We start from the raw sequence: 14999 nt of genomic DNA on the forward strand, positions 1-14999 counted from the left end.
TTACGTGCATGAGAACAACCAGGCAATGCAATGAAAGAACAAAGCAACATCCATTATATTGTAAAAATACACCACATTGTATGAATAACTGTAAATCTTTTTTATGTACATATATATATATATATATATATATATATATATATATATATAAAACTCTTTCTTTTAAAAATATATACACACACCAAGTATATACATAAAGATATATACACATATACCCATATATATATATAAATATATTATATATATACATCTATTGCACCCTCAAAGATCAAGAGGAGCGCACTCAAGGATTACTTGGCAAGACCATAAAGGCAACGGGGAGGCGGGTGGGACCGTGAGGAATCCACAGGTAGCTAATGTATCCACCAGAAAAGTCGTTACCGAAGGTAAGTAACTCGTTCTTCTGATGGATACAACTACCTGTGGATTCCTCACCTCATGAATAGAGTCCCAAAGCAGTACCACGCCCGGCGGTGGGTGCCTAAATGGTAAAACCAAGAAATCCTGCAGCACTGACCGTGCAAAATGGCCGTCCCTTCTAACCTCAGAATCTAAACAGTAATGTTTTGCAAAAGTGTGAAGGGACGACCAAGTTGCGGCCTTGCAGATGTCGACCACAGGAACACCTCTGGCTAAGGCCGAAGTGGCCGACTTAGCTCTGGTGGAATGAGCTCTAATGCCCTCAGGAGGATCCTTCTTTGCCAAAGAGTAACATATTTTAATGCAAAGAACAACCCACCTGGATAGTGTTCTCTTGTGGACTGCCTTTCCTCTCCTCTTGCCCACGTATCCAATAAACAGCTGATCCTCCAGCCTGAAATCCTTTGTTCTATTGATAAAGAAGCTCAACGCTCTCTTTGGATCCAGACGGTGCAGTCTTTCTTCCTCTTTGGAAGGATGAGGCGGAGGATAGAACGTGGACAAAGTAATTGCCTGAGCCAAATGGAAGGGTGAAACAACCTTCGGGAGGAAAGCAGCCTTGGTCCTCAACACCACCTTATCCCCATAAAAAGTTGTATAAGGGGGTTTTACTGATAAGGCCTGCAACTCACTCACTCTCCTTGCTGATGTTATAGCTATCAGGAAGACTGTTTTTAAAAACAAATACCTTAAGGGGCAAGAATGCATAGGTTCAAAAGGGGACCCCATAAGGAAAGTCAGGACTAAAGACAAATCCCATTGCGGCATAACGAATGGCTTTGGAGGATATTGATTTAGAAGACCTTTCAAGAATCTGATAACAATAGGGGATTTAAATAAAGATGGTTGGTCTGGAAGACATATGAAGGCTGACAAGGCCGATAAATAACCTTTAATGGTAGCCACTGCACAACCTTTCTGCGCCAGAGATAGAGCAAAAGACAAAACGTCTGATAGATGAGCTTGTAAAGGATCAATCTGCCTCTCTCCACACCACGCAACAAATTTAGACCACCTATTAGCGTAGATAGATTTAGTGGAGTGTCGCCTGGCCGCTAATATAACATCCACTACCTCAGGCGGGAGAGAGAAGGAACTCAGGTTGCCCCGTTCAATCTCCAGGCATGTAGGTGCAGACTCTGGAGGTTGGGGTGTAGAACCTGCCCCTGCGACTGCGAGAGGAGGTCTGCCCTGAAAGGGAGACGGAGCGGCGGGCACGTTGAGAGTTGGAGAAGGTCGGAGTACCACACCCTCCTTGGCCAATCCGGAGCTATTACGATTACTAGAGCCCGGTCTTGGCGAATCTTCCTCAATACTCGAGGAATCAAGGGTATGGGAGGAAACGCGTAAAGCAACTGGCCGCACCAGGTCATTTGAAACGCGTCCCCCAATGCTTCCTGCATCGGATACTGAAGGCTGCAGAACAACGGACAATGCGCGTTCTCTCGAGTGGCGAACAGATCTACCCGAGGAAACCCCCACTTCTGGAAGATTAAACGGACTTGATCTGGATGGAGACGCCACTCGTGGTCTGCCGAGAAGTGGCGACTGAGACTGTCCGCACGCACGTTCAAGACTCCGGCCAGATGGTTTGCTATCAAGCAAATCCGATGGTCCTTTGCCCAGGACCATAGTCGAAGAGCTTCTCTGCAGAGAAGGTACGACCCCACTCCTCCCTGCTTGTTTATGTACCACATCGTGGTAGTATTGTCCGTTAGGACCTGTACCGACTGACCACGAAGGGAAGGGAGGAAGGCCTTGAGAGCCAGACGTACAGCCCGTAACTCTAACAGATTGATGTGAAACATCTGTTCCTCTGGAGACCAAAGACCTTTGATCTCCAGATCCCCCAGATGAGCTCCCCACCCTAGAGTGGAAGCATCCGTTATGACTGTGGCCACTGGTGGCGACTGCTGGAACGGTTTTCCTTGTGAAAGATTGTTGCTTGCAATCCACCACTTCAAATCCACAGCAGCATCTCTGGAGATCTTGACAGTACCCTCTAGATCCCCTCTGTGTTGAGACCACTGCCTTCGGAGGCACCACTGAAGAGCCCTCATGTGCCAGCGAGCATGCGTGACCAACAGAATGCAGGAGGCAAAAAGACCGAGCAGACGAAGGACCTTGAGGACTGGAACTACCGCTCCGTTTCGAAACATTGGAACCAAATCCTGAATATCTTGAATCCGCTGAGGCGGAGGAAAGGCCCGACCCAATGTCGTATCCAGTACTGCCCCTATGAACAGGAGGCGCTGAGAGGGCTCCAGGTGAGATTTGGGCTCGTTCACCGAAAAGCCCAGGTCGAACAACAACTGGGTTGTTGACTGCAGATGACGCAACACAAGCTCCGGGGACTTGGCTTTGATCAACCAATCGTCCAAGTAAGGGAATACTGCTATCCCCTTCCTTCTGAGCTCTGCCGCAACCACCGACATCACCTTCGTGAAGACTCGAGGTGCTGAAGTAAGACCAAACGGAAGGACCGCAAACTGGTAGTGTTGCGATCCCACCACAAACCGGAGATACTTCCTGTGTGACTTGAGTATCGGGATATGAAAGTAAGCATCCTGCAAGTCGACAGACACCATCCAGTCTTCCATGTTCAACGCCAAAAGCACCTGTGCTAGGGTCAGCATCTTGAACTTTTCCTGCTTGAGGAACCAATTCAAGATCCTCAGGTCCAGAATTGGTCTCAAACGACCATCCTTCTTGGGAATCAGGAAATACCTTGAGTAAACTCCTTGACCCCTTTCCTGCTCCGGGACCAACTCCACCGCGCCCTTTAAAAGGAGGACTTCCACCTCCTGTTCTAGCAACAGGAGGTGTTCTTGTGAACAATACGAAGGGCGGGGCGGGATGAGGGGCGGAAACTCCCGAAAGGGAAGGGTGTAGCCTTTTCCCACAACACTGAGAACCCAAGTGTCCGACGTAACAGTCTCCCATTTGGTGAGAAAATGCTGTAATCTTCCCCCTACAGGAGAGGAGTGAGTGGGAAATGGTGGAAGCCTAAGGCTGCTTCCCCTGCTGCACCCCGCCAGAGGATGAGGAAGAGGCAGAGTGCTGCTGAGAGGCTCCCCTGGTGCGGACCCTACCCCTCCCCCTAAAAGATCTATAGGGGTGGGAAGAGGCAGGTTGCTGATATCTTCCCCGAAAGGAAGAGGAGGAAGAGCCACACCCAAATCCACGAAACCTCCTGAAGAATCTGGAAGAGGCCGTGGAAGAAGGAGCTTGGAGTCCCAACGACTTAGCCGTGGCCCTGCTCTCCTTAAAACGTTCCAAGGCCGAATCAGCCTTAGCCCCAAACAGTTTGTCCCCATCAAACGGGAGATCCAACAATGTGGACTGTACATCTGCCGAAAAGCCCGAGTTACGTAGCCAGGCCTGTCTCCTTTCCACCACAGTTGTGCCCATTGCTCTGGCTACCGAGTCGGTGGTATCCAGTCCCGTCTGGATAATTTGGGTCGCAGCAGCCTGGGCATCAGAGACAAGATCCAAAAGACCCTGGGGAAGCTCTGTAAACGAAGAGGAGATGTCATCCATCAGAGCATGAATATACCTCCCCAGGATACAGGTCGCATTAGTGGCTTTTAACGCCAGACTGCAGGACGAAAAAATCTTCTTCGACTGCGCCTCTAGCTTTTTTGAGTCTCTGTCCCCAGGCACCGTCGGGAAAGAACCAGGCGCTGATTTGGACGAACAGGAGGCCTGCACAACCAAGCTCTCCGGCGTAGGGTGCCTAGATAGGAAACCAGGATCAGTTGGAGCCGTCCGATACCTCCTGGCCACGGCTCTGTGAACTGCTGGGGAAGATGCCGGCTTCTTCCACACCTCTAAAACCGGATCCAGCAGAGCGTCATTAAAAGGTAATAGAGGCTCCGCCGCGGCTGAGGCCGGATGCAACACCTCTGTCAAAAGGTTTTGTTTCGCCTCCACCACCGGCAAAGGCAGGTCCAAAAAACTAGCTGCCTTCCGTACCACTGTATGAAAGGAAGCAGCTTCCTCGGTATATTCCCCCGGGGACGAAAGGTCCCACTCAGGGGAAGTGTCCAGCCCACTGGCCGACTCCAGTCCACGCAGCCCATCACCCGAGTCCTCTAGCTCTCCTTCCTCTAGGGCTCGTTGGTACTCCTGCTCCTCTAGTACCCGGAGAGCACGCCTCCTTGAATGCAGTCGTTGCTCAATCCGCGGAGTCGACAACACCTCCGCCGAAGTCGGAGATCGGCGCCGATCTTCCGAAGCCACCGACGCCGCATCCGGCGCCACAGGTAACTTCGGCGCCGACTGAAGAGCAGATGAAACGGATGGACCCACCGGAGTCACAAGCCGAAATCTCGACGTCGACGGGATGGAAATCCCTGGGGCCAATCCCTCCGAAGCCATCGGAGCGGCCACCGGCGCCGACACTGGCGCCGAGCCCACGTTCCCAAACGGGAGAAAGGGCATAAAGGGTGCCGGCCGAAGAGGCGCAGGATCACCCAAAGAAAAGGCCAAAGGCCCAGCCGGAGCACCCCCTGGAGCCATCTGTTGGAAGATGGCATACATCGCATTCAAGAATGCGGAACTATCGGCTCCAGGGGTGGGAAAAGCCGGATACTGGGGTGCCTGACTCGGAGGCGACCCCGACGCCGGCCTCGGCGTCTGCGCCGGAGAAAACACCTGAGGCTCCAATACCTCAATCACCGACGCCTGTCCAGGCGAAGTTGGAGACGTCGGAGAGAGCAACGGCGTCGAAGGATGCGGCGTCACCGTGGGGCTGACCTCCCATGTCCTCCGGCGCCGATCCGGAGACCTGGAACGAGCCTCCCTTGAATGACGCCGAGATTCTCTACGGCGCCGGGAGTCTCGATGACGCCGATGTCTTGGAGAAGACTTTTTCTTGTGATGCTTCTCCTTTGACTTGGCCATAAACAGCTTCGCCTCGCGTTCTTTAATGGCCTTCGGATTCATGTGTTGACACGAATCACAAGTCGAGACGTCGTGGTCGGAGCTCAAACACCAAAGGCAATCGGAATGAGGATCCGTCACCGACATCTTGCCTCCACACTCACGACAAGGCTTAAATCCAGACTTTCTCTGCGACATTATTTCCACAGAGAAAGAGTACGCAGCAAGATATACACTGTAACCGCAAGAGTAACAGTTGCTCCCTCGAAGATAACCGTTTCGAATGCACGGAAAAAAGGGAACTGACGTCCGCACGTCATCGAGGACCTCTTATTGCCTGTATGACGTCAGACGGCGTCGCGTGCGAGACAGTGACGTCCTAGTCGACGTGCAGAGACTAGTAAGAAGATTTCCGTAGAATGCTGGCGCCATGGGAGTATTCATGAGGTGAGGAATCCACAGGTAGTTGTATCCATCAGAAACATACTTACCTTACAATGAAGTTCTTCGCCTTGTAGTAAGTAAAAAAGAAAAAAATGAAGTGTTATTTTCTAAATTGGTCTCAGATTTATTGAGTGTGCGTCTCATTTATTGCCTCTGTGAGTACAACAGATACTTAGCACTACTTTCTGATAAGCCTAACTGCTCACCCACACTACCACAAAATAAATCATTACTCCTATCTACTTTTGTCTCCGCAAACCAATTTGGAGATCCACTGGACTCTCTGCACGGTGTACTTTCTCTTAGTACACCAGACAGAGAGCTACCTTCCTTTAGTTACCATAACAAACTAGGTCTACTAAATGCCAAGTACAGCATATGGCTAGCTGCGGGGCCAGGCCTTGCTCCCAACTCATGTGGGCGTCCAACACATCCACACGGCCAGAATGTGGTTGGCCAAAGCCAGGCTCTGTGCCCAACACCCCTGTGGGTATGCAATCTCCTGCTGCTCATAGCCTCAGCAACACACAGATCAGGGTTGGGTTTCCAATACCCCATGCGTTGGCAAGATCCCATAGATATCATTAATAATAAGAACATAATTTATTCCACCTGAAGAGTAAATTACAGCAGCTCACTCCAGACGCAGCTCACACCACTCCAGCCCTTCTCCATCTCCCTCTTGTGTTCCCCTGAATCAGAACTTGGAATGCGGTACACAACGTCTACTGCTCTATACCTGGAACCCAGTCCGTGAAGACCACAACAGTTATTCATGCAGTTATTAATTCTTTGTGAATGAAACGGATAACCTCAGTAGAAAGTTTAATCGTGCAATGCAGTTTGAGGACACTTACTGTATAACAACCTCCAAAGCCTGGCCAAGGGATACAGGTTTATTGTTAAGAATATTGAAGTCCAATTGATGGCTGAGGTATGAGGTGGCTTCTAGCAAACGATTGAACTCCTGCTCTACCATTTCATCTTTCTCTTTCGGAACCTGAAACTCCAAGTTGAATAGAAGTGTTAAATTTCTGTATTAGTGAAACTGGTCATTTCATCTACATTGGTTAATTGTTTTTGGTCTGCAAAACATGCACTATATTTAATTTTTCTAAACTGTCTAGCAAACAGGGGTAGTAGAGCTGTTAAATGCAAAGTCTTCGATTGTGTTTGTAACAAATGTTATTTACAATATACCCTATCAGTGAGCTATGCCAATTAAGTTATCAGAGGGGTTAAAATAAACAGCTTTGAAAATCAAATGAATCAACCGTGGTAAGTATGGTATTTATTTTCCAGCGAGCTGCAGTGGTTTCATTATATATGAATAGATTTTTGGATAGTTGCTGTTGGCCTGATGTTGACCACTGCTGGAGGTTTACCTGAATTTGAAAAGCAACTGCAACTATTAGGTGGAAGAAACTGAATAACAATATAGAAATCAGCGCTCAAATTGAGAATTTTAATTCTACTTAAACCAATAATTGTTCCAATTTATGTAGCATATAAAACAGCAGACTCCACTCTTGACACTTAATATTTTTTGCCCTTATAATTATGGTGCTACCATCCTGCCTGTTACAATACTCGTTTGGAGCACAGTCCCAGGTGCTTTATTACAGGGGTCACTATGCATTGTTGCACTGGGGTCAGACAAAGCACCATTTGCCAAACCAGTAAACCTAACCCCAAATGATGAGACCAATATGGAGTCCACTAAACCATAAATGTATTTAAACAAATTGAGTAATCAACTTTCATTACAAAGTTAAGGAAGCCATTTCAAATAAATGATGTGTGTGCTCAGAGTATTTTCCCTGTGAGATTTTCTGGCAAGTCACTACAGTCCTTAACCAATAACCTCCACTAAGGCCAAGAAAGGCCCAAAAGGGGATGCTTCAGGAACAAAGGCCATCTGGCCAACTTGACAACCAACCACACCCAGCTCTCAAGGAAAACGCAGCACAATACAAGTTGTACTGATGTGGTGCACTGAACCCTAAAGCCGCCAAGAAAAGATAAATAAATAAATAGGGTAAATTGAAGAGGCAGTATCCCTGGAACAAGGCTTAAATCCCCTTTACCTATAGAACTAGGCCTACCTAAATCCTCTTAACCTTAAACAAAACATGCAGCTGCTCACACTGAACTCATGTGATGAGTCTAACTCCGGTAAAGTCACATCTTATGTGAGATTCCCTTACGAACTGTAACCTGCCAAGGAGGAAAATAAAAACATAGGGAGCAGCTTCCAGGGCATCATGTGCTGCCACCTTCTCTGGTTTTCACATCCACAATCCACCTTCACTGTAAATCAAAAGGCTGCTGAGGGTGAGAAGCTGATTTGGAGGGTTATCTCCAACAATCCTATTTAAAATCTGGGCTCAACAACTGTTTTGTATACTAAACCACCGTAGAAGGAAAAAGCAAAAAAAAAAAAAAAATCAATTGGGACAACAACCTCTGGCAGGCATGCTGCTTTTGCCAAAAACATTCAACACCCTTTGGTATCCCAGATAATGAAGGAACAAGTGCCCTTCTTTCAGAGTAGCCGCAGCAGGTATTTAATGACTCCCTAGCAATAGGTTTATGAAGCGAGCTGTGACATACCAAAGCCAATTTCCCTAATGCATTGACATCCACCATTTTAACTTACACAGGTTTTTACTCCACCGCTTATCATTTTTCATCTCGAAGCGGACTGAAAAGAGTGGTCATGTTGCTATACCAACAATGTGTAGTGGCCGAGACAAGAGAGTTCACCCTGGTCTGGGTAACAGACATGCAGATGTTGTGTCTGGGGCTTTATATTTTTCACAAGGCAACTAATGTTAGAGGCATAAATGGGAGGTTTTGGAAGCACACAGACTTGGACACTGGGAAATACGTCACAGAAGTCACAAAGAGATACTTTGAAAAAACAGGCTTGTGGCCTCTGGGTGGTCCTGTGGGAGGTGTAAAAGTCAGTGATGAGGGGCATCAGATTGCCCACACCGTGGTGTGGATAAAAGAAGAGGGATAAGGTATGTACTGAACTGCCGGAGAGACAGGTGCAATGAGGTGCAGATACATTGCCAACCGTAGAGTGGGCCAACAGGGCTATAGAACCTTGGCCTGAGAAGAAGCCAGTATTCGCTAAGGGCAAAATAGGGGAGGATATGAGAACTCGGCATTAAAGCAGGAAAACTCTTAGCTTAGTTGGCACGGTGGGAAGAGGGGCAGAAATGGATACAGAGATTACAGGCACAGGATGGAGTTGTAGTAGAGGCAGCTGAGGGTATAGCATGGGAACTACCAAGACACTTAGGGGATGTATACAGATGGAGTGCCAGTGGATGGGAGGGGACTATCAGACTCTGTCAGGGACCTCCCAACACCTACCCTTGTGGACGAGGCCTAGAAAACCTTAGAGGCTGACACATCTGATGTAGAAATTGCAGACAAACTGACACATCTGAAATACAGGAACGTACCGGATGGATTCCAACCTGAATTCTTCAACTGCCTCCGGGCACGTGTGGTACCCCACCTGAGGAAGATGTTCCGTAGCATGAGCAGCATTGGAGAACTGCCAAGGGACCTGAGGCAGGCATTGACTGTTCCAATATTCAGGTCAGGTAAACAACCAGAGGACTGTACACCCTATTGTCCCAACTTATTACTGAATGTAAAGGTAAAGGTGTTGGGCCGGGTTGCAGTGAACCAGATGCTGCACTTAGTGGAATGTCTGGTGGTTGCAGACCAAACAGGGTTCATGCCACACAGATCAATGCAACATAACCTCAGTCACATATTTGGATGCCTGGCCTGCAGTGGAGGGATCGCAGTGCTGGTGATGCTTCTATCGCTGGATGTCAAAAAGGTTTAGACTCCATAAGACGGCCATACATGATGTTGGTCCTGGGGAAGAAGGCCTTCGGTCAGTCTTTCCTGGGATGGGTCAGGGTACCTGTACCGAGATCCAGTGGCTCAGGTGAAAGTTAATGGCATGCTGTCTGAGGAAATTGTCCAAAGGGAAGGGAACCTGGCAGGGAAGTCTGCAGTCTCCGGTGGTGTTCACGGTGGTATTTGAGCAGCTCGCTGCGTGGATACACAGACGTCCAAATGCGTGCCATCAAAAGGGACCCAGACAGGGACTAGACCATCTCTTTGTAATGAAAACAGCGGGGTCCCCTATGAATAAAAATATGGAGTGGGGTAGGGGAAAACAAATCCAAAAACAAGAGAAAACAACCCACCTCCATGGATTCTCAACCTGGAGTCATGCCTTCATAAAGCAATATAACCTTTTTTTAATTAAGAACATATTTTCCTTTCTAACAACTATATGTTCATCAATAAACTTTCACCACTTTATATGTAAAAAAATCAACAAATATTTACAAAAGGCTGCCAACTCCCAACCCCCCACCCCCCCAAAAAAAGAAAACATTTCACTCTAGCAGACTACATCTATACTACTCATACTATACAGGACAACATTAAAAATATCATGAAAACATTGTGCTGCAAGGTAGTATTTCTTACAGAAGTTTTAAATGGATTATTGCAATAAATAGGAAGTAGTCGGAACCAAGAAAACATTTCAGTATGCAATCCAATGAACCCAATTTATTTTTCCAACAAAAATGTTTTTTCTGTATGCACAGTATATTCACATTTTTTAAAATTCTATTTGGCCTATATATATACGTATCAAAAGATTGTTTTTATTTCTTTTATTCCTTTTCTATTCACATTTCTATCTCTTTGGTGCCAGAACACACATTCTGTAGGTGCAGACGTGCATTTTGGCGAAGAGTGATCAACACCCCACACCATCTCCAGGGCACAACACTGCTCAATAAAAACACACCAGGGGTAGCCCAACCAATATTGATGGATACACTTGGAAACTTGGTCGCAATATCACAATCAGACCTTGGAAGAACTAGATTAAAAGGAAAACTAACTAGTCCCAGGCTAAAACTCAGGGAATCGTCTTCCTCACGGTCCAGACAAGTATATGCACATTTTAGCGGACCAGCCAATTGTCACTTGCTTCAAAGACAGAAGAGAGGGGTCATTCAAGTGCAGAGACCTCCATCCTTAAATACAATCTGCATCAATATCCGCAGCACGATGGACTGGAATTGCCTTGCACACTTGAGAAAAACCGCCGAGCTGGACTCAACACCCTGGTGGAAATATGTATTCAAGTAATATAAAAAGGAAAATATATTCTTGATAATTAAAAAAGGATTGGATTGCTTTTTTTTTTTAAGGCACAACTCTTGGTTGAGGATTTGTGGAGACACAATCTCTTTACATGTGGATGACATCTTTCTTTTGCTGGCAGACACCAATAGGACCCTACCCTGACTACTGGAGAGCCTGCGTATATTTGGGAGACATGCTGGATTAGGTGTGAGCTGGGAAAAATCAGTTGCTTATCCCCTTACAGGCTGGCATCCTGTTCCCAGATCCTTCCTGGTCTGGTGGGAGCCAACCAGCTTGAAATAATTAGGGATATATGCTACAGCCAACCAAGAGCTGTTCTTCTGAGAAATCCTAGACAGAATCCTCAGGAGTTATAGGAAAGACATGGGTCAATGAGCCCCCCTCCTGCTGTCAGTCACAGGCACTGCAGCATTATACAAAATGATCTACCTGCCCAAATTTATATATATCCTGCAGAACACCCCCTATGCAGTACCAGACACGTTTTTCTGCCAGGTAGATGAGGTCACAGAACGTTACTCTCAGATGGGGAGCCCCGAAGATTGCTATTGTAACACTGACAAAAAAACTCCAGGAAGGGGTATTCTTATCTACTTATCTCTAATACTGGGCAGCCCATCTGGTAGGCGTGGATAATTGGGCCTATTCAAACGAGAGGGAGCCAGCCCTGATTGCAGATAGGAGGGTACTAGACCCAGGGACCTACTTACGCCAATTATATGGCAGGGGGGAGGATATGCAGGCTCCCATTGCAGACGGCCATTGTAGTGGTCAAGGCAAGACAGAAGAAAAATATGAAAATGGCTTTTCAAACATTTATTGAAACAATCGTATTCTTGTATAGAAAGTATGAGTTGCGATTATCAGGCAGATGAAACAAGGCATAGCAACCAGCATTTTAACGATGGTGAAAAAGATAAAAAATTCAACCATAATAATGTTACTTAGTTATGACACTCCGTTCTGCCAATACCTACACTATCAAGGGCGTTACTGGTTGTATCCTCTGCCAGACCCATTGGGATAGCAAACCTCCCCTCATATCGGGGTAAAAATTGCCAGGAAGCTAGTCTGATTCAGGAGTCAGAAGGGCTGCATCTCAGTCATAGTGCACTACGTTCCAGGATAATCCCAGAAGCGCTTATCTGCCAAATGCAGCACAGAGGCAGTTTATAGTGCACCACATCAAAACTGCAGACCTTTTGTGATGGTTTGTCTGGAGCTTTAGAGCAGTCTCCATAGGACAATCATTATAGAAGGGCATCGCATTCCATGTGCCTAGCCTTGGACAGAGTATACAGACTACATGGCAGCAACACTCACTCAGAATAAGCTGCATGTACAATGTCTTCTCAGTACATTATCGCATAAGTGTAATAACATGTAAAAAGTCACATTCTGAAAAGATGCCAAACTAAAATGTAAACTCAGCACGGGCCCTAATGTGCTTCACCACATAGCAGTACAAGCTACAGGCGGTCAGGGGAAGATTACATTGGCAACACCACTACAGGAGACAGAGGCCCTGAAAGATGATCACAGGACACACAAAATGAGATGTGCTGGGTATCACTATGATGGGAGAAGTTTGGAGGGGTTGATACCTTTCCCAGAGTTACAGGATGAATATGAACTGTCAGAAAAACAGTACTTTAGATACCTTCAAATTCAGCACATTCTCAGTAAACATAAGTATCTCAGAGGATTTGGAGGAAGAGTCTACACTGGAGTTTAAGGTACTGGCTGCACCCCTTCATATCCACCCTCTATTCCGAGTGTAAACTATGCACACACAGTCTCCCCCTGCCCCTTAGACAGATAGGAACAAGATCTGGGCTGTCTAGAAGATGATGCGTGGGCAGAGGCGGCCAATACCCAAGAACAGTAATGATACAGGCCGGCTTTCACTTAGTCCAGCTTAAACTACTGCATAGAGCTTACTGCCTGATAATGACACTGTATAAAAAGGTACATAGCACTCTAGATCATAGCCTGAGGGAGTGCGGACAGAAGAGAACCTTGATACACACTATCTGGCAGTGCCTGAGAATACAGAGATATTGGGGAAGGGTAGGGACTATAATATCTGACGGGAAAGAGATTTGGATACTGCTTATTCCCCATCTAGCAACACTGGGTATCTGAGGGAGCAAACACTGGAGAGATGAACAGTTTTTTGCAATGTAAACCTTACTGTGGCACAGTGGAATATAGTTAAAAGATGGGGCAACCCGGTGACGGGCACAACGCGGGAATGGGAATCAAATCTAGACTGGTGTTTGAGGGTGGAAGAGTTGGTGTACAGATCACGGGACAGCCCACAGAAATTTGAGCAAACTGGGACCACGGAAATTTGAGAAAACTGGGACCCACACGCCACCTGCAGGGGAGGGGCTGGGACAGACCAACAGCAAAAATGATGGACACATGCAGAGAAGCCCAGAAATGTTGCCAGAAAGCAGTAATAGTAGTTTAAAAAGCCAACATCTGTCCCCATATTATAACTGTAACAGGGACGTGAGGGTCTCTCATTCTCCACATGGTTATAACTGTTATGTCAATTGTCTGTCAAGAGGGAGAGGGGAGTTTTAGTCTGCGAGGGCGGTGGAGGTATTTCCATTGCCATGTTGGGGCCAACTGCTCAACTGAGGGGCAGGCTGTGTAATCCAGTGTTATGTTTAAATGCAAACAAAGTTTATTTAAAAAAAAAAAAAAAAAAAAAAAAAAACAACTAAGAAATGGTAGGGTTCGTCAAGGCCTTCCTTTCAAAGACAATCCTTCCAAAAGGCAATCACTTATGGTCACTGATTTAATGGATCTGTGCATAAAGGACATTTTGCACAGTTTTTGCATTATGCTCTTCAAAGTAGGAAATTGCCTCGTAACTGGACTATTGTGGGAGTAAAGCCAAGTACTGGTGTTGTCCATTTGAAGGATAATGGTGATACTACTTTGATTCACCCTCCCTTCTTTTCTAGAAGAAAAAAATACTAGTTGAGAATACAACGCTTTTGTGTCCAACCCTCAAAAACGGGCAGAGAGAGGAGGACTCCAAATCCCTGCAAATGGGAGTGGTGAAATGACATGAAAAAATAAAACGTCCAAAAAGAAATATCATTTGATTGTGGAACAATTATGTGACAGAGTTTTTCTGGAAGGAGAGAGACATAGAGGATTCAACTTTTACTTTAAGTGTGCAAGAACATCTGAATTATGGAATATTCTCGGGAGCTCGGAGCCTCTGCATCTGGTATGGGCAACACCAATTATAATGTAAACTCAGTGCCTTCTCTCACTTTAACACTTATTTCAGAGGATTCTGATGAATGAGGGGGTATAGTTCAAGCATGTGAAACAACTACAGATCCAAATGCTGGAAAGAAGTACATTGTCAAGTAACATATCTAGCTCTCTTGCACTACTAAGCCACTTTGGTTCATGGTTCTGCCCTAGAAATGTTCAGGCAACACAGAGTGTAACACCAATATGGTCCTTACTGAATTTTAACTATAGCAAACAAAATATTGATGAAATGATTCACACTGTGTACTAAGGAAGGCTTGAGCAACTGAGGCGAAACTCAGCTGGTACTATATACAATTTAAATGTAAGTTATTCCTAAACCCACATTTTAACTCACTACCCACCATGAAGCAATAAAAACTCATTTAAAATATAAATATACTTACAGCTTGTCCATTGGCTTCGTAAAGTGGACATTTTTGTTTAATTTTGGCTAACTCCATGTTTACTTGTTTACTGATAACTGCCATTGGATTTCCACCTGCAACATTATTTAAACATTCTAAATAAGTAACTTGTACCATACAATAGTTACCAAAGTTTATTTCTTCTCCACCGAATCACAAACATCTTAATGCAATACCTTCAAGCTTGTGGGTTTAATGAGGCATCCTGTCCCACTTCAAAGCATTTCCTACAAAACACATAACTGCCATCATAAAACTTAAATTACAATTATGAAACGCCCAATGTATACAAAAACAGAAAGTCAGAGTTTTGCTCAA

At 45.9% G+C, this 14999-nt stretch overlaps 1 protein-coding gene across 3 annotated transcripts in view; it reads right to left on the reverse strand.

Moving 5' to 3' along the window:
* Positions 1 to 14999, reverse strand: part of KDM1A (lysine demethylase 1A) — a 590627-nt gene that overhangs the window by 323527 nt on the left and 252101 nt on the right. For 2 of the 3 annotated variants that reach the window (XM_069223917.1, XM_069223916.1), the window contains exons 8-9: positions 14661 to 14755; positions 6606 to 6754 (exon numbers count right to left, since the gene is read on the reverse strand). In XM_069223917.1, the coding sequence (XP_069080018.1) occupies positions 6606 to 6754; positions 14661 to 14755 (244 nt within the window). The remainder of the gene's footprint in view (positions 1 to 6605; positions 6755 to 14660; positions 14756 to 14999) is intronic. The other variant, XM_069223918.1, reaches the window with a different exon arrangement.

Source organism: Pleurodeles waltl, chromosome 3_1 (assembly GCF_031143425.1).
Source record: "Pleurodeles waltl isolate 20211129_DDA chromosome 3_1, aPleWal1.hap1.20221129, whole genome shotgun sequence".
Lineage (NCBI taxonomy): Eukaryota > Metazoa > Chordata > Amphibia > Caudata > Salamandridae > Pleurodeles > Pleurodeles waltl.